Raw genomic sequence first — 20501 nt, 5'->3', positions numbered from 1 at the left:
CTTGCTCTGGTCCTTTGTAGTCACTGATGAGTGAAGGCTGGCATGATGATCTATTTTTATCATTGCTAAGTCAGTGGGACACTAGTGAAATGACGTAGAGCTAATTTTTATATTGGTGAGTTTTGCTTTGTGGAGCCCAAAAGGTGCAGGTCTGCTGGCCTGCACACTGCCTCATTTAGCCAAAGAGGAAGAGGAACGTGTGCTCGTCAAGCAGGTGGGTTTTACTTGGTGAGAGTCTCAGGGCATGCAAAACGAATTATTAATGAATGAAAGTAGTTTGGAAGTATTGAATTGCATGACACGGTCTATTGCAGGATGTGACTAAAATCACAAGGCCACCCCAGGGCTGCCATCCTATGAACTTGGGAGCACATTTGCCCTATTAATTATAATGTCACAAGAGGGCATCCATGGTGGCAGGGGGCTAGTTGGCTGTAGCTTTGTGGGGAGTAGGTTTCAGCTGAAATTCGAAAAGAAAGAAAATAAAAGACTCTGAGTTCCATTTACTTCCTTTCTTATAGGTGACGTCATGCAATGCCTTGGTGAAATGCTTGATAAAGTAGTGTGAAGTGATTAATAATATAGTATATTTTCACAAATAAGATTATATTCGGATTCACTTCACTATGCTGGACTCACTGGTCTCTGCTTTTTTGCTTGACATTGTAGAGAAATCCATTATCTATGAAGTTTCCCAGTGAATTAACTGTAATTAATGCTCATTTGAAATTCAACTGAATTATTATTTTAATGTATATTCCCAACCCTGCCCCCCACTACCACCACATAACGTACAACATGAGTAAGATACCGCATTGTTGATAATCTAAAAGAAGTCCATGATGTAGTGTGAAATTTAAATGTCTTGAAGAATATCATCACTGGGAGTGGGTGGAAGCCAAAGCCAGTATTTCCCATCTTTTATATGAGAATTAACATTGAATTAATATTGTTTGAATACCTGCTGTTACTGTACGTGAACAGGAAGTGATCCTTCCACTCTTTTTTGCAGAGCCTCATTAAAGCTAATCTTTAGACACAAAGAGAATGTTAGTATGGCACTTAAAATGAAGTGAAATATTTCAAAAGCTCATTAACTAATTAAAATCATTAGAATAATTAAACAGAATAAATTAATTTATTTAAAACCCAATACAGCATCTGCTTTTTTTTTTTTTTTAGTGCTGTAGTGCAGGATATGTTGGTGTGTTTTATCCCCCTTTATCTGAATTGCGTGGAAAGGAAACTTATACCATCTTTGAAAATACCACGTAAATTTGGTGTGATTCAGGCCCCCAGTGTACCAAAAGTCTAGCTGTGGTTGGAACCTCGTGGAGCCCCTGCAGTCGGCCCCGCTAACTGGGAGCTGGAGCAGGGCAGGGCCCAGGAGCCAGGCCTCTGTGTCTGCAGCCTCTCCAACTGCTCCCTTCCCTTGACAGCTGAGACAGGAGGTGGTGGCCTGCATGCGACGGGACACAACCCTGGAGACGGCCCTCAACTCCAAAGCCTACAAGCGGAGCAAGCGCCAGACCCTGCGGGAGGCCCGCATGACAGAAAAACTGGAGAAGCAGCAAAAGATCGAGCAGGAGAGGAAGCGCCGCCAGAAGCACCAGGTACGGAAGGCGTGGATGGTGGGGCACACACCCCCCACCCTGCTCCATGTGGGCAGAGGTGCCCCCCACCCTGACCAAGAGCTCCGATGGAGCCAGAAGGACTGAAGGACATCCCATGGTGGGCAGTGGGCACATCCCAGAGCAGAAAGGTCCCCCGGAGCTCCCACGGTCCAGCCGCCCCATGTAAGGTGCAGGGAGGCCCGGCCGGGCTGCTGGAGGACCCTGCTTTCTGCATTCCAGGCAGGTGTCTCCCTCCTCATCCCCCTGGCTGGTGCCCCGCTGGATGGGCAAGGGTGGGCTGCCTGGGGCAAAATCCCGAGGAGCGGGCACTTGGAAGAGGCAAGAGGAGAGCAAAACCAGTAGTTCTTATAGCAAATATAAATACAGTCTCCTGGGCTTTTCAAGGGCCCACTTGGAGGTTTCATAGGGACAGATATTTTAAAACATCCTCTTCTAGGGGTTTGGAAATAGTTTGATGTAGGATTTGATTTTTGCATTGCAGTCCTACAAATTTTGTTTGTTTTCCTGGGCTTAATTTAGTGCCCCGGCTTCAGTTTTATTTTGAAAAATGTCAGGTTTTCGTTGGTTCGCATTTCCTCGCCTTTATTTAAAAAGTCAGTCCAAACTCTGTGCAGTGATTTTAGCTGCCCCTCCCGCACCTGATTTCAAATTTCGGGGCTAAGGCATTTAAGTCAGAGCAGAAGAGGCATTACTTTTATAACCTGGCTCTCACTAGAAATATCTGCTTCCCTCGGGTTGATTCAAGGGTGATTTGCTTTAAATTTTGTCCTCGCCATTTTGTGGGCTTCTGTTAATCCTTGGTTTTGCTTTTTTTCACGAGACCATATCCATGGTCCTAGACGCTTCTCTTCCACAAGCTGGCGCCTCTTCCCACCAGCCCCAGAGCCCACAGCTCAGCTACCAGGAGACATAGCAGGGCACCTGCCTCACAGAAGATTCTAGTCTTCCACTGTTGTGAAGTGCTCACTGAGCATATCCTCTGCACTGAAATCTCAGATGACATTGGGAGATAGACTTTAAGCGTCCTTTTCCTTCTCCCTTTGGGTCCTGTAGGAATACCTGAACAGCATTTTGCAACATGCAAAGGATTTCAAGGAGTACCATCGGTCTGTGGCTGGGAAGATCCAGAAGCTGTCCAAAGCGGTGGCAACTTGGCACGCCAACACTGAGAGAGAGCAGAAAAAAGAGACAGAGCGAATCGAGAAGGAGAGAATGCGCAGACTGATGGTAAGGGGCTTGCCTGCGGGGACCCAGGCCCGTGGGGTCCTTGCATACACCCGTATTGTGGGTGTTAAATACACCATAGCAAGAGTGGGTAAAAGCAGCTTATCAGATACATGAACACGTCCCTTGGAACTAAATGTGAATGGAGTGAAAGCACCTTCTCCTTCCTCGACAACGCATGCCGCAAATCCATGGCCACAGCTGATGAGTGTATAATATCTCTGTATCCTGGGGTAGCCTTGCCATGCAGGGGATAGCTTCTTACATCAAGGCAGGTACAGTTTGTAGGAGGCTTACCAAACAAATCTGGAAGGATGGATATGGTCGTTCTTTTTAAAATATTGCCTCTTTGAGACTAATGACACAGGTTGTTTTGAGTGTGTCATGAAGTTGTGTCTTAGACTCAAAGAAGGCCTGTTTTTTGAAGCCTCTGGTGCTTATCTTTTTTTTTTTTTTTTTTTTTTTTAGTGGTAGAAAATTCTTCCTAACAGAGTAAAAAGTGATTTTTAAGTTAATTTTGAAATGTTACTTTTTCAGTTATGGCTGTTTTATTGTCAAAGGCTATTCGTGGATCATTACATTTGTGCTGTTATTTTCTTAATGGACAGTTAAATACAGAAGGGATTGGATTACATCGTTGGCCTGGGTATCCAGCTTTATTGACCATTCATTTTTGGAACTGGACCCCAGAGCACACCGTGGATTTCAGAAAAGTGTGTGTGATCTATAATGAGGGGATACTGCACATTCTATCGGACATAATGCCGGAGTATGGGATGGAGATGAAATCGTTAGCCTTAGCATTTCAAGTGATGCTGTCTTCCTTGATGGGATTATGGTTGGCATTTTGTGTTCATTACCTTTTTTGGATTCTGGAGAGTAAACACTGTGTTTTAAAAGTCTCTGCATCCAGGTGCTACTAAATCTCACCACCCACTTCCATGTCCCCCTCCTTTTTTTTTGGTGGAGTGGGGGAAAGGAGAGGACTGTCCGCTAGATTTCTAACTAGCTAGGGAGGCCATTTCATAGTGATCTGAGCAGCAAGCAGTCAAATTTGTCTGATTCAACTGGAGTGAAACTATATTAGAACTTCAGTAACAGATTGGCTTGACACTAATGATTAGGCATTTGCAAATCATTAATTTTTGCAATTAAATGATGGAATATACAGATAACAGAGAAACTGAAGTTTTTTATCACTCTTTCTTCAAGTGAGATCAACCATAACCAAATGCAATTAGAGTTATAATAGCATTTGAGGTTCAGGCTCATGCACGGGGCAGACAGCAGCCAGACTGGGTGATGAAACTGCTGTCACTCGGGCATACGCCGAAGTGACACCCCAGGACTGAAGATCCTCAGCATTTCTGCAGTGCACTTGTCTCTTGAGGATTTTGTGACATGTCCCTTTTATCCTGCGTCACACAAGGAAAATATTTTGAGATGTCCTTTTATTGGGATGTGTAAAACAGATTTCTCTTGAAATGGCTCAGAGTACGTCAGAGTTTTTATTGCATTTAACCTCATAATGTTGCTTAATGGGAGGTAGAGGTGGAAATTGCTGGATCTGTTTTATTGCTTAGCAGCATCAGACTCCAGGTGCTAAATGCCTTGTCTGCAGTCACCTAGGCCCTCTGTGCTGTGCTGGTCTGTGACAAAAATCCCCCCAAATTTGACATTTTCCATCAACTGCAATGTTTGTAATGCTTCCATATATCAGAAGTTACACTTATTACAGTCAAAGTCCATTTGAGTTTTTGCCTTTAGAAATGATTATTGAAGGGCGCCTGGATGGCTCAGTGGGTTGAGTGTCTGCCTCCAAAGGTCATGATCCTGGAGTCCTGGGATCAAGCCCCACATCGGGCTCCCTGCTCAGTGAAGATTCTGCTTCTGCCTCTCCTCCGCACTCCTGCTCTCTCGCTCTGTCTCAAATAAATAAAATCTTTTTTAAAAAGTGCTTACTGAAATGTTTCTGAATGAAACAACATTATATCTGGAATTTGCTGCAGGATAGTCCAGTTTGGGATTAGGAAGAGAAGTTGTGGGAAAGGTAGCCATGAGATGGGAGTCATCATGAATTAGTTGCAGTAGCCTGGTGTTGGTTATATGAGAGACTATACTCTTCTCCCTGCTATGGGTTGTTCTTAAAAATTTGCATGCCACAAAGTCGAGGATACACTTTGAATGTTGAATTGTCAAATTTTAACAATTTTTAACAATTTTAACAAATTGTTAATTTGTTAATTAACAATTGTAACAAATTGTTAATTAACTTTAACAATTAATTTTAACAAATTTTAACAATTAATAAGCAAAGAAATCTAGGAGAACAAAGAGCTGACTCAAAGTACTCGCCCATACCAGGAAAATAAGTGTGGTCTTGTGTCCTGGGACTCAGGCATCATGCCCCCGGGCACATCCACGTCCCCGATGGTGCATGGTAACTCACGCAGCCTGGATCATTTGGTTTGCTGCATTCACCACCAGTCAAAGTTCAGACCGTGATGGAGAGTGATGAGTGGAAAGTGGAGTTACCAGCCGATCTTCATTGTGCTCCAATCATGTCCTTCTTTCCTTACTAGGCTGAAGATGAAGAGGGCTACAGGAAACTGATCGATCAAAAGAAAGACAGGCGTTTGGCTTACCTTCTGCAGCAGACTGACGAGTATGTGGCCAACCTGACCAACCTGGTTTGGGAGCACAAGCAAGCCCAAGCAGCCAAAGAGAAGAAGAAGAGAAGGAGGAGGAAGAAGGTGAGCGCGCTGGTGGCAGCGGCCAAGTCAGTGGGGGGTGGGTTGCATGTGATCAGGGGCCAGTTGAAGGTTCTTTAGTACATGCTCCTCACTGCCCTGGTGGAAGTTTCAGACAACTGAGTTGCAAAAAATGCTTGTGCACCTGGGCACGGCGTGAGGGAGGTGACCAGGCACACCAGGCAGGATGTTGGAGGTGGGCGTGCAATGGGTGCCAAGTACCAAACTGCAACAGTTCAGTGCGTATTCTCCTTATTTCACACCGTGTTTCAAAATTAAGTGTACATGGTCAATAGAAGGAGGAAAAATGTGGGCCTACAGAAGTGTTTGCTTAAGTAGAGTATCACCTCATTAGCATGCAAAGGAAAGGGTGATATTTAGATGCTGTGCTCTCTGGCCATCATATGGCCATGCAAGGGTGAACTGCCTGTGTAGACAGACCTGTGAAGGTGGAGCCTCTTTGAAGTTCGAGTGGTCTGGAGGTTTCGTTCTTGGTTTGTATTGGGTCTTCCTGGCAGAGCCTGACTGGCCCTGGGCAGCACATGCCCGCAGGAAACAGGAAGTCTTCGTCAAGGTGGTGGGGATGGAAGATGGGTGGCATTTAATCGTGTATTCTCTGCACTGAATAACTGAACAAAATGTTTTTTGCAAAAAATAATTAATTTCATGGCTCCTGAATTCTCATACCTGCTTCGTAATTAAGGAGGAGGAATAAATGATGGAGAAGGCGCCTTCCTTGCACCTGACTCCTCTGGTATAAGATAGCTTCCTGCATGGTGAAGCTGAGCAAGGGATGATGACTCAGGGCTTGGATTTAGACATTTTGTCGGTGAGAAATACCTCATTTTCTTGTCAAGGTAGCATGACAGACTGCAGAATTCCAGCTCCCCATTTCTGACTTTTAAGAGGACGTGTTCAGAGTCAGGGAAGAGCACACGGGCAAACAGAATTCTGTAACATTCCATGAGGCGACCCCAAGAAGTGACGTTTTTCATTTTTCCTAATCGGAAGGGGGATTTTGCAGAGGTAACCCAAAAAAACGTCACTGTCGGTGTTTTTTTTCGTACTGAAGTTCACTTTCTACATTTTTTTTGGTGCATATTAAAAGCTAATGGCCCAGATTTGTGCTTCTGGCTTATAATTAATAGATTCCTGTCATGATATTAGATTGTTCTATCATTGTAGGCAAAGAAAAGATATATATATATATAATTGAGTGATCGTGATCATGCCTGTATTTTTGTGTTCATCTGTACAAAGCCGGAACCTGCCATAATATTTTTCCTGGTGCTGCCAACGGCACGTGATCTCTAGGTTGGCTCTCTCCTTCCACACTCTTGCCTTCACGTGTGCCGGTAGCACGTATTCTTTCTCTTTTTTCCGTTTGCCCGACAAATAGTAACTGATCACTTTCTGTGAGCTAAGCAGCTTGCTGAATGCTGGGGTAGAGAGAGGGCGATGTTGGGGGAAAAGCATACTTACCCTGTCTCTCAATTCCATCAGAGAGCGAGAGACAGGCCGACGTTGGTCAGATACGCACCTAAATATATAATCATAAACTCTGTGAAGGAAAGACGGGGAGCCAAATTGGGGAGGGGGCCTGATTTCCTACCAAACGAATGATTCAGACCAAAGCCACCCCTATCTGCCCCGTGGGAACCTCTGGGTGGCTCCTGCAGGACATCCCACGTGATTGAAGGTGCAGAATCGTCACTTTCTCATCAGCCCTCTGCCCCTTCTTTCCGGGGACCATCTCACTGGGACATGCGGGGTTATAAAGAAAGGACACAAAAGAAACCAGGCCCCCTTCCCAGGCCTTCCTGAAAACCGTCTCTTTCACAGGGCACTGAGACTTGGTTTCAGAGCGAGTTACCTAATTCCAGATGCACCTTTATTCATGTGCAAAGGAAACGGAGGCTTTCAAAAGCTGATTATTTGGCAGTCTGGATTATCTGTGGCTCTTCCCTCCATTAGAGTGAATGATTGAGAGTGGCTGCTTCCAGCTTCTCTGCTGGGGAGGAAGGCTGTGTCCAGAAGCCTAAAGATTCTGTGCTGACCCTTTCAGCTCCCCCCGTGGAACTGAATATTAAGCTGTGCCTATTAGCAGTCTGGTTTCGTTTTTTGTTTGTTTTTTGTTTTTTGTTTTTAATTAAGTAAGGCATCAAGAAGCCTTTGTTTTTCTTGACCCAGTGAACTAACAGCATCGTGCTATAGCAACAGGGCAGCTAGGATGGGGGGGGGGGGGGGCTCTGTCTACGCTGTTAGAGACAAGTGTGGTTGAGCTTGTGATTGAATTGGAAAAGGATTAATTTTTTTTTCTTTTTTAAATATTGCCCCGGTGTAACGGAGAAGGCCTCTTTCTTTCTGCCAGAGTGTATTGTGTTTCCTTGTTGTTGGTAACCAGGAGAGTGGGTTTCCTTTAACCTACCATGACTGTGTTTGCGCCTCTGTTCTCACCATTAGAGCCACTGCTATGAAGTATACATTTATAAATCATTCCAGAACTTCTCATTCTCAGCTTGGCCTTCCACTCATGCCCTTGAAGTGAAAGAAAAGGAAGTGAGCTATACGTATCTACCTAGGTGTTAGAGGAGGAATAATTTGTAAAGTATTGAAATATCTAATTATGTGAAACCGGTCTTTGCAGTGTGACGGGATTAACATACTCCGATGAGCACTCAGCATGACCTTGAGGTCTCTATCCCCTGCCATGATTGTTCTCTAACATCTGCTGGGTGACTACAGGATAAAAAGAGGGCATGAGGCGACATAAAGCCACCAGGGTGTGTACAAATAGGATTGAATATGCTAACGTAGAAAATTGGGCCATTGCCCAATAAGTCATGCTAGTCTGCCAACTTGTAAGCTAATAACTGCATAAGAAAACATATCATACTAATCTGCTTTTATTCCCTTATAGAATATTTCCTTAAAAGATCTATTACCTAGTGCTTTAGTCACTGGATCCCTAAGAAGGTGATGGGGTTACATGGAAAAGTGTATCTAAAGCATGTAGCCTTTGGCTCAGTGTTTGAGCATCTGCCTTCGGCCTAGGACGCGATCCCAGGGTCCTGGGATCGAGTCCCACATCGGGCTCCCCACAAGGAGGCTGCTTCTCCCTCTGCCTGTATCTCTACCTCTCTGTGTGTCTCTCATGAATAAGTAAATAAGAGCTTTAAAAAGAAAAAAAAAGCATGTAGAAGGTGCCCTGGCACACAGGAAGTGCTCAGTAAATAGTAGTTATTTTATCGAACCACTCTGTGGTATAAATGTAGGAGAGCAATTGTTGAAATGTAGTTATAAGGGTTTTTTTTTTCTTTTGAAAATAAGGTATTTTTTTCTTTTGAAAATAAGGTATTTTCTCCCATGTTGTATGTTCTCTGTGATATTGAGAGAATAAATGGCTATCCCCCCAACCCCACCCCCAGTTAGGATCAGTTAAGTATTGGGTGGAATGTCATTCAGGACAGTGACAAGTTCTTTGACCACTGAGACATGCAGTTGGAAAAAAGGATTTATAATTTTTGGTAGACTCTGCTTACACCTACCTCCCTTGCTAGTTCCCACAAAGAACATTTCATAATTGTGGGGCTTCTAATTTGCATTGGGTTCTGGTAGTAATAAGGTAGTCCTTGCAGGGCTCTAGGGTGATTTTCCTTAAGCTCTAGTGAGGAGCCCAGGCCAGCCACCCTCACCCCTTCCCCCACGCCCCAACCTCCCACATCCAGCCAACTAAGAAGGGTAGTCCCTTCACAGGTCCTTCCTCCTGAGTTGTTGACTTCAGGCCGAAAATAAGTGTTTCATTCCCTCTTCCAGATCTTTCAATGCAGGGTATACCAACAGAACTACACCCTTGTTACGAATGTGTGACATTTCTTGGAAACTCACGACACTAACAGGAACCATCGAGGATCCGTGGAGGACTGCTGTGCCAAGTATCTTTTGCATCGTGGTGTTTGCTCTTCCTTCTGAAAGTTATTTCATTCTCTTTCTCAGCAAACACTGTTAAAAGCAAATCTCTGGACTGGAACATTTTGGAGGGGAAGGAAATCTTTCTGGTACAGCATACTGTACTGGTCAGTATAGTAGTAGGATGTGTGGGGTTTTTTTATATCATTTTTGGATACCAACAAATCAGAAAAACCTCCTGGTACAATTTTTGGTGAAAAAAAGCATGAGATACAAAGTAGAAATGTGGTAGAGACATTTCTTTTAAATTCAGGTTACTCTCCAATTCTTCTCAATTCTTTTCTCTCTCCTATTTTCCCCCCAAGATGAGGATTTTCCCCTATAAGGAGAATTTCACAGGTGAAAGAAAGGTTTTTTTTTTTTTCAAAAGATTTATTTATTTATTTTAGAGAGAGAGCAAGAGAGCGAGCATACAAGTAGAGGGAGGGAAAGAGGGAGAGGGAGAGAATCCCAAACAGACTGCGTGCTGAGAGCAGAGCCTGATGCAAGACTTGATCTCATGACCCTGAGATCATGACCTGAGCCAAAACCAAGAGTCAGACACTCAACAGACTGAGCCACCCAGGAGTCCCTGGAAGGAAGGCTCCAAGGTAATTCTGGGCATTTTGAGCGTAGGAACTGTGGTAAAGGTAGGCGAACACAATGCCACTGAGATAAGATTCATTTGATTAGTTCAGCATCAAAATGGGTGAAAACAGAAGTTTGGATCAAAGTCCTGCTTAACTGGATCGACCAGTTACTTGAGTCAAAAATGTTGGAATTGGCTTTCTCTGCAGGGTGCGACCATAGTCATGTGCAACTGCCTGTTAATTTGATATTCTTGGGTATTTTTTATTGCCTGATCATACTCAAAGGTCCACTTAAGTGACAGTAAAAAGAACCTGGGTGGTTTCTGGAAGCTGGATCTCCACTGAAACAGAAGGAGCCATTAAGAAGCCAGCACTTTAGAATGTTGTTTCAGCATAGAGTCAGGGGGAAAAATGCATTCACTTTATAATATAAATGGTAAAATCGTAAAATATTTGGTATGACACTGTTTCTTTACAGACTGAGGCTGTTTGTGTCCTGTGTTCTGGTCATCTGAGTGGCTCCGCATTGGGGTTTATTCCCCTGGGTTCGGCTGACCCGGGGTTTGCACGTCTAGGGGTTCGTCTGCCTTCTCTCCCCTGTCAGGCTGATTGTCTTAGCTTCTGCCAGGAAGATGGGTAGCCGTGCCCATGGCTTGGTGAACGTTCCTGAGTGAGATTTCTAAATTGCCCTTGGCCTTGGAAGTTGGGAAGTCACGTTGTTTGCAGTTATGAGTAATGTGTTCCTTCTCCCCTTCCATCAGCAGGCGAATTCTATTCCTCCCTCCCTCCCTCCCTCCCTCCCTCCCTCCCTCCCTCCCTCCCTCCCTCCAGCAGCATAATGCCAACTTTTTGCAGGTAGGAAGAAGCCAGGACAGGGTCCCTTTAGTTCCTGATTCATGGATGAACTGCAGTGGGTTGTTTTGTTTTGTTTTGTTTTGTCTTTTCTGGGGAGGAGTGGGCAGCGAGGATAAAGCACGAGTGTGATGTGAGATCCAGAGATGGTCACCACACTGCAAGAATCCAAGGCATGATGGGAGAACGTGTTGTCTCTTGCCACAGAGTAGACTGCCACCTGGCTTCCACCTCCTGTAGTAACAGCAAGATTGGGTGTAAGTTCAGGGCTCCTGAGAGACCTGTCCCAGAGTGTCAGCTGGCTCAGTGAGGAATTGGGTGTGTGTTTCTTAACTATTTTATGGCTTGCAGATACATTGGCATCTAATTACAATCCTGATGACTCATTGTGTGTGTGCTAAGTGAAAAGCATTGTTCTTGATGCTTTCTTTATTTCCTTCATTCACCAAATATTTACTTATGCGCCAGGACTCCTGTAGGTGCTGGGGTGGGGAGATGGGGGACACCAATGACAAAACAGAAATCCCTGACTCCGGCCAGTGCTAGAGCCAGCCTCACAGACAGAAAGGGGTAGGCCTCGGACTATCATTGAATCTTTTACGTTGTGGAGGTTGCTGCTAGCTGTGTATATGTCATGGAACCTTGGATGGTGCACACAGAACTAGATCGTGATTCTCCCTTGTAGGGAGCGACGGTTCCTGTCCCTTTTTTTTATGAAAGGAGGAACCAAGATACAGAGATTTGCTCAAGATGACACTGCTGAGGTCTCTCGTACTTAGCCACTGAGCTGGGGGTCAAATACTGGTGGTCTAATCCTAGAACCAAGTTTCTCAAATCTCATGTTACATTGCCTCTCGAATTTGATACTGAATGGAATTTTTAAAATGAGTTTAGAGGATTTTTAAGTAAAGGAAGAGCCTGATTGTGGGGCAGTTTTTAGATGCCACTCTAGCGAGTCAGTAGCATAGTCATAGACGAGTATCCCTTAGAATGGTTTCGAATCTATTATTTATGGTCCTTCAAGCTTTTAAACGTACTATTCATTGAGACAGTGATCCAGTTCCACTAGCTAGATATTGGAAATTGGCTTATTCATTGTCTCATTTGCTTCTCTTTGTTGGCCAAATTTGTAGCTTATTTCTGATGTGTATGGAAAGAATGGCGGGATTAATTGACTTTCTCCCATTAATTAAAATAGTCGCCTGAGAATTCCAAAAATGGAACTGTTAGGGGCTGCTGATTTCTTTTCTGAGCTTTTCTGCTATTGTTCTCTGTATCCATAGCCTAGACCTAGGGCCTGGGGGCTTTTCGATGCTGATCACTCCTTTTGAGCTTGTAAACGTTTTCACTTTGGGGTGGCACAAATAGAAAATTAAATTTGGGGGGGAAATCATAACCAAAGGGAGCATTTTATTTCCTACTCTTTGGTAGAAACACTACATTTTTTTCATGCCTTGTGCTTTGGCAAAATATATATATATACATGTATTTCTTGTAAGAAAAATTTGAAAGAACTTCAAAAATTTCAAACATTTGTGGGAACTGCTCTTCCTTCAGCATAGACCAAAGGGTGGACTTTGAACATTTTCTATAAAAGCTGTTTTGTCAAGAGACAATTGAGTTATTTCCATGGAAAGCAAAAATGTATTATATAATCGATGCCTTAAGTAAACAAAGTAGAGTTAATATCGATTCTGTATCATTATATATATTTTTAATTAACTAAAGAGCCCAGGGGAGGAAAGCTCATTTTCTTAAATGTCTTGATAAAGGAAATGACTAAAGTTGTGTTTTCTTTTTTTTTTTTTCTCTCCTCACACAGAGGAATATGTAGCTTTCCAGCAATAACTTTAAAATAAGGATTCTGTAAAGGTGATGGTAAAGATTTCACTTGTCAGGAGGGTTGTTACAAATGTAAGAAATTTGAGAATCTTTTGTGTTTATTGCAGATGAGACTCTCTCGGGTATGTACAAAACGTGACATAATCTTAGCTTTTCATTTAGGCTGTCTTTGAGGCACATAGAGGTTAATGGACTAAGATATTGAAATATTTAGGAAATGGGAGATGGTAGAATTTTTCATGAGATCACAGTATCTGCAACAAATCTCCTCATCTTACCCACTGTGGAAATACCATGTCGTATGAAAAGCCAATTAGGTAGAATGGAAAACATTCAGAGAACTCACAGAATGTTGTATGATTCTGTATTTTCATGACCCGAGAGCGGTTCCAAGTTTACTGGCGATAGACATTTTTAGAAAACCTGCTAAGGGGAATTAGAAGGTTGTGAGCTGGTGACGTCAGGATTTGTCTTCCTGGTGCCAAACACGAGAAAGACATCTCACGTGCTGACCTCAAGCGTTGATATTCTCACGTCTTCAGTCCTTTGGTCCTAGAAGGCGTGATCCACAAATCATTTGGTGTGTGCCAGTCTTGAAACACAGCTGGCTTTCAGTAGCTCCCTGCAAGTTGCCAGTAAAAAGATGCACCTTGTCTCAGACAGTGAAGAGAAATAGAAATAAAAGGCAACAATACTTAAGCTCTGTTAGATGACAGTGGCGGGTAGTGTTCAAGTGCTCTTTGTGCCACTGAGTTGGCCACAAAACTCTTCCTTTAGCCATCTTGATTGACATGTAACATCTGATATTGTTTTGCAGAAGGCTGAAGAGATTGCCGAGGGAGGAGAGTCTGCCCTGGGACCAGATGGAGAGGTGAGAGGTTTTGCACCCATTCCTGCTGTGTTCTGCATCATGAGTCCCCGCCATGCCCTACAGCACCATTTTCTGTGAATACCAACTTCATTTTTACTCAGCTATTCACTTCTAAGTAAAAATAGTAGTACATTAGCATAGTAGGAAATTAGATGAGTGTAAAAGGGGTATACTGGAAAGTAATCTCCTTCCATCTCAGACTGCCAATCAACTGATATTAAGTTTCTTGTGTATGATTCCAGAATCTTCCGTGCGCATATATGTTTATGAATACATAGAATGTACAAAAATCTTAAGTGATTCTGTAATTGCATTTTCCCCATCAATGATACAGATATGACCCAGTTTCCTTAATCTATTACTAATTTGAAATTATAAAACTCCATAAACACAGTTTACATATTTACATTTTTGTATAGGCTGACGATAGAGCTCCTCTTTGTAGATTCATCAGCACATTCCTAAATGTGATTTCCAAGAATTTTGAACCTTCTCCTGAGTCATGAGAACACAATTACATATTGGATTTATTTCCTCCAGAAACTCAAAAGTTCTCTGCTCAGGGATTCACATGAGGAAGCATACCCCTCTGAGCAGGGTGGAAAGGCGTTTGTTTCAAACAGCCTTCTCCTCTCACAGATTCTGATAAATCTGCTTGGGGGACTCTTCTAGAATCTGTGCATGTGAGGCATACTGAGAATGTGAACAACCTAGACCCAGTAAAAAAAGGTCGAAACCACTATTCTGTGCAGAAACTTCTTGAACAGTAAATGTTGCTTAACCACTGTAATCCATCACAAGGAAAGAAAGGATCAGGAGAAGTGTCTAATGTGTACAACAGTCTCAGTGGGCCGTTCTGGGGGAAGAATACTATATATTGGAGCACTCAGAAACAACTCTAATTCGTAAAAGCCCCCAGCCTTACCTAAGCGTGCCTCTCATGGGTCTGTAATTAACAGGCACACGGGAGAGATTTAACTTGTTAGTGTCACAGCGCTTCTACCTCTTATTATCTTTTGGGAAAATTAGCCACCGATCTGGGTGTGACATGCACCTTTTTTTTTTCTTTTTCTTTTCTTATTCTTTTTTTTTTAATCTTAACACATGTGCATTCTGTTTGCTGAAGTTGGCAAAGTGGACATCTTGCTCAGTTTGTTTTGAAATAATGTTCTTACACCCTGCCATGCTGGTTCAGTGCTTTTGCCAAAGTTCTAATTCCAGCTACAGTGATTCCCGATTTTCTCTGAGGCATGACATAAGCAATAAAACAGACTGTGTTATAATAGTTCAAGATAATGGAATATGACTTTTCCAAGGGAGGTGATAGCTACTGGTAGATTTCCTTCTTTATCGCGTGGGTGTATAGACGCCCTTTCACCTGAACGACGAAGGCCTCCCGCATGCAGAGTAATGGTGTTTGCTTCTGTTGCTTTAGCGCGCATCAAAGAAAAAAGAAAAGACAGTCTGGAGTAGGCCTTTTCTTTTTTTAAAGCCTTTTTGGGCGGATAATCGCTAATATATTGTTGTTGTTGTTGTTGTTTTATTCTGACAGTGTTCTGTTGAAGGAGAAGGGAGAAAGAACTTTCTTTTTTTCTTGGTCGCTTCCTATTATAAAATACGGAAGATAAGCTACAGTAGTATCCTGTGTTTCTTATCATGTTTATTTAAGTCCAATTAATAATTACTTTTAAGGAGATAGATAACTTGGATTGCTCACAAATCAAGCATTTCCATGCCAGGGTCTTGCCTGGGGGTCTGTCCTACAGGTGTAGTCACCATATAATCAGTAGCGTTCATTTGCATAGGATTACTCCATTTTTTTAAGCCTTTTAAAACAATCCCTTCTCTGAAGTAGGTTAAACACAGCCTCTGCAGTTGCATTTATTCTCTTAATTTTCTGAGCGAGCTATTTTTCATGGAGCATCTAATAATGAATTTCAGCTCAGTCTCAGTCCATCCGCCTGGTTTCAGATGAGCAGAGCTTTTGGCTTTATCACACGCCCAGGTACCAGTGGCCGAGCTAGATAGCAGGCCCTGTGGTTCCACAGAAGCTCATACTGGCCACTCACGAGGTGACACAAATTACAATACCTTTTTCTTTTCCCATTTTCTCAGAAACCACAACTTTGCAATAGGTGTTGGGGGGTGGTGCGTATTATTTGGGGCTTGACAAATGAAACTCTGCTAGATTTAAGTCAGGAGGGAGAATATTAATAGGATCCTGGGTAATCCATCGAATCTCCAGGGAGCCTGGAGAGCATGCTTTGAGGCCACAGCCAGTGTTCTGCTGTGCTGCTGGTCAGCGAGGCCGTGGCTGACCCTGGGAATTAGCAGGAGCTTGGCACACCCCATCTGTGTGCTCTGTCCTCCCTCCAGCACGCCTGTTGCTCCCGGCTTCCCTGACCTTCTAGCTCCTAGTTCAGAGCCTTGGTGAGTGTGTCCAGTGGACACACTGAGGTCTCGGTGCTGGCACCCTTGCTGCAAGGGAGGCTGGGGCTTTCAGTTCCTTTAGTAGGAGGCAGTGGCCTCCCACCTCCTTCCAGGACTCTTTAGGTGGCGAACTTTCCAAACATGGAAAAAGGTTTCAGATGCTGGGCAGCCAAAAGCCTGAGAAACAGAATCGAGAGGCTGTCTTTAACACTAAGCAGTGATATGTGTTTTGTTTTGTTTTTTCCTCCTTTCTAGCCCATAGATGAAAGCAGTCAGATGAGTGACCTGCCTGTCAAAGTGACTCACACGGAAACTGGCAAGGTCCTGTTTGGACCAGAAGCACCCAAAGCAAGTCAGTTGGACGCCTGGTTGGAAATGAACCCTGGGTATGGCATTAACACAGAAATATTGATGTCTTTTGGCTTCTTCGATTTTTTTGTGGTCCCTGTAAAATCTTGGCACTGAAACAGCATGACCTTCATGGAAATAGTTGAAAGTTATTACCTACATTGATCATTTGTACCTAGAATATGCTAGTTGGGTCATGTGTGTGTATATTGTCTTATAATTTCAAAAATTAAGTCCCTTCTCCTTCCCACTTCTTTTCCCTTAGTTACGAAGTTGCACCTCGATCCGACAGTGAGGAGAGCGATTCTGATTACGAGGAGGAGGTATGTAGGCATCTGCATGTATGTGGAGTGTATGTGGGAAGCACCTGTGTCTGGCTATCACTGGTCCTCCAGGGTTGCCCTTTGGGGGACATCTGGAGCTCAGCATGCATCACTGTGTCAGCTGTGACAGTGGGTGCTCAGCAAGGCAGTGACCCCACCTGGGGCTCCTGGTCAGTGGTGGAACTTGGCAAATTCTACAGTTAGATAAAACCAAGAAAACAGAAGCTGGCATTATACTGGAAGTGGTGGAAAGGTCTTCTGGGGAGAACTGGAGATAGGTTCCCTTGGGAGGGTGATACCCTGCCTTACCTGGTTCATGCTGAGGCTGATCCCCCAAAAAGTTTCTGGGGTCCTTTAGGCCTAGGAATCTATTCAGAATTATAAGTCTGGAAGCTTAGATGAAAGGGCAACCCACACTTGGTTTGATGAGGTTATCAATCCTCTCAGTTTCTCTTTAAATGTGATTCTTGTTTAAATTCCTTGGATATACCCGTTCCCCAAAGAGAAGCACATCTCTCGGTGTCTTAGAAGGGAAAGGGAACAGTCCCTAAATGTATCTAGAACCTAAAATGGTAATCTTGGCTGCCTTTAACAGAACTTAAGAAATAGCAGTGAAGGTTTTTTTTAGGATCAACTACGAAATGTGTAATAATTACAAACAGAGGGATTAAAAGAAGATTTTATCTCCTTTATAAGAGCATTGTTAGTGGGTAGTCATTAATTCTGTTTACCAGTGTAGAGGGATCTTGGTTCAAAGAGAGTAGCCCTGCCACTCATATAGCTCACCAGAATTTTAGACAATTTTGGTTTTCTTCTATTCCTTTTTTTTTCTAAGTTAATCTACCATAAACACTTGTTTAACTTTTACAAAGAAAAGGAATAATAAAAGTTACGTTCAAAAAGAAAGCATACCAGTAAAAGGCAACTGCTTCAGGTTGCATGCTGTTTATTTCTTACAGGCCATGTTTGCCCTGAGGTATTTGAAGCTGACAAAAATCAATGTTTAAAATGTTTCTTATTTACGTGAATGAATGGGTCCATTGGAAGATTCTTGTCATTGAGTCCAAGAGACCGGGAGGGACAGAGGGGCTGCTGAACCCACCGATGCCAGCCCAGGATTGACAATAGGAGACAGCTCGAGGTGGCTTGGAATAGAAGGAACTCTGACCTGGGAGTCTACAAACCCAAGTGCCTATATCGAGTCTACCACTCTTGGCGAGTCATGTCCCTGCTCAGAGCTTCTTCATTCCTCAGGGCTGTACTGATTCCTCACCTAACACCCCGCCCCCCACCAGGCATCTCAGTGATCTGTTGTCATAGGTTTGATTGTTAGCATTAATATCATGTCACATCATAGTTTCTCATTCAAGAGTTATGGGGAAGCATAATTCTCTTGAAATCTACTTTTAAAGAAACTCTGCTGGATTATCTGGAAGGATTTAGCTTTCAACACCAGTTGGTTGTGGACATAATGGCTGTAACGAAGCTTTTAAACAGATCAGCAGAATGTAGTATGCAGTGAGAGGAGGAGGTAATGAATCCTTTGCCAAGTTATCGACAGTTTTAATCTAAATATTCAGAGATATGTGATTGAAGTAGACACAAAGCAGTGGGTTTTTAAGCTCCAGCCCCTCTACCTTGAATGCATGGGAGGCATCCCAGTCCCACTGCCATTATCAGAGAACATTTTTATGAGAAGGGCAGTAGTCAGCCTCTAAAGTCTGGCACTGGAGAGAAGGCTGTAGAATGTTTCTGGGTGAGAGCAGATATGGTCTGCAGGACTCTTTGATAACCAAACTGATAAATATCCATCTGCCATGACGTTTACATATTTATTCTTGGGAGCAAGGGTCCTAACAGATCCTCAGAAGGATCTGTTCCCTTGTTAAGTGATTTAAATAGAAATGGAATGGCGTATCGCCTGGGTTAGGTAGGTGTTAAATTTATTTCCTCCCTCAATCATATGTACTCTGTGAAGTTGAATACCATTCATCCTCTTTTCAGAAGATGCCAGTCATAGAGATTCCCTTGTTGAAATGGAATCCTTCCCGTGTCTTTTATTCCCTCCCTAGGACGAGGAAGAAGAGTCCAGTCGGCAGGACACAGAAGAGAAAATTCTTCTGGATCCAAACAGTGAAGAGGTTTCTGAGAAGGATGCCAAGCAGATCATTGAGTGTGTATTGCTCAGTTTTCTTTCTCCTTGTGAAAATGTGTGTCATGAGTATCTGGAAGGATTATCTGAGCACCCATGAGAAATGCCCTTCCCCCCAGATCCGCGTTGCCAGCCAGTACCCGCCCCACCATGTGATCCTCACAGTACCTCAGAACCCCTCAGCACCCCATCCTCCTCCCAGATCTGAGTGCCAGCTCCATTCTTCCCCCGGCCATCTTCCATGTCAGCTCTTTGCTCGTGTAGCTCTAATATGACAACTTGGGGGAAATGATTGCAAAAGAGAACATTTTATTTTTATTTTTTAAATTGTTTTATTTAATTTTTTTTAAGATTTTCTATTTATTTATTCATGAGAGACACAGAGAGAGAGAGAGGCAGAGACATAGGCAGAGGGTGAAGCAGGCTCCATGCAGGGAGCCCAATGTGGGACTCAATCCCGGAACCCCAGGATCACCCCCTGAGCCAAAGGCAAAAGCTCAACTGCTGAGCCACCCAGGCATCCCGAGATAACATTTTAAAGTGATGAGATTTAAAAAAAGATAAAAAGCAGAAATAGGCATTGTAATATTTTCTTCTTTTATTTTGGGGCTGCAGGCCCCACACAAGGAAATTTGATTTTCTTGGTCCTCCTTCACTGAAAGCTTAGAACCTTCCAGTGGCTTCTTCCTGCCTGTGCAGTAAAACACCAGCTCCTTAGCAAGGCTTAGGAAGGGGAAGCTGGCCTGTCTCTTTCCTATCTTTCTGGTCATCTTTCTCCTTCCCTCATGTGTCAGGAAAGTTCTGGGCAGTGTTCTGTGGATAGGATTTATCTTTGCATCTGGGGACCCTAGGACAGCCTCACTGGCAGCGAGTTCATCTGCAGGGATGCGGCTCATGCTAATATTGGTCATTCGAGGTCACGCGGGCCCATATGCAGGTCCTGACTCTGCCACCTTTTACGTGGCCCAGGCAAATTAATTGACCCCTGTGAGCCTGAAGTTCTCCCACGTGCATACAATGGGGTGATGCTCATGTCTACCTTGCTTCTGTCTTGTGAGGGTTACCGATAACGTGTTTTAACTGGAAGACATGAAGGAGGTAATAAATAAACCATACTTACTGCAGCTGTGTGAGGCTCGCCATTCATGCACCATGTGATCTATGGATGATTCTCCACTTTCTCTGTCTCAGGACAGCTAAGCAGGACGTGGACGATGAGTACAGCATGCAGTATAGTGCCAGAGGCTCTCAATCCTACTACACGGTGGCCCATGCCATCTCTGAGCGGGTGGAGAAGCAGTCTGCCCTCCTCATTAACGGCACCCTGAAGCATTATCAGGTAATTGTTGGGGTTTGTGCCTTGTTGGCAGGTCATGGCCCCTTACCTAATGTGATGTGTGTCTTGCACATGTGTAAGTGTGTCTTGCACATGTGTAAGTGGATTGCTTAAGGAGGTTGATGATGGTGAGGCATTTGGGGTCACATTGCTTATAATATGATGATTCTCTCTGTCGCACCTATAATTCTCACTTTGGAA

At 43.6% G+C, this 20501-nt stretch overlaps 1 protein-coding gene across 6 annotated transcripts in view; it reads left to right on the top strand.

Moving 5' to 3' along the window:
- The window catches only part of LOC112922132 (SWI/SNF related BAF chromatin remodeling complex subunit ATPase 2), a 72241-nt gene that overhangs the window by 40618 nt on the left and 11122 nt on the right, over positions 1-20501 (top strand). For all 6 annotated transcript variants that reach the window (XM_072761781.1, XM_072761800.1, XM_072761807.1 and 3 more), the window contains exons 7-14: positions 1440-1613; positions 2688-2861; positions 5441-5611; positions 13658-13711; positions 16397-16527; positions 16755-16812; positions 18885-18985; positions 20156-20303. In XM_072761781.1, the coding sequence (XP_072617882.1) occupies positions 1440-1613; positions 2688-2861; positions 5441-5611; positions 13658-13711; positions 16397-16527; positions 16755-16812; positions 18885-18985; positions 20156-20303 (1011 nt within the window). The remainder of the gene's footprint in view (positions 1-1439; positions 1614-2687; positions 2862-5440; positions 5612-13657; positions 13712-16396; positions 16528-16754; positions 16813-18884; positions 18986-20155; positions 20304-20501) is intronic.

This window comes from Vulpes vulpes, chromosome 1 (assembly GCF_048418805.1).
Source record: "Vulpes vulpes isolate BD-2025 chromosome 1, VulVul3, whole genome shotgun sequence".
NCBI classification, from domain to species: domain Eukaryota; kingdom Metazoa; phylum Chordata; class Mammalia; order Carnivora; family Canidae; genus Vulpes; species Vulpes vulpes.
The sequence above is the reverse complement of the archived record's forward strand: the minus strand, read 5'-3'. Positions and strand labels throughout refer to the sequence as shown.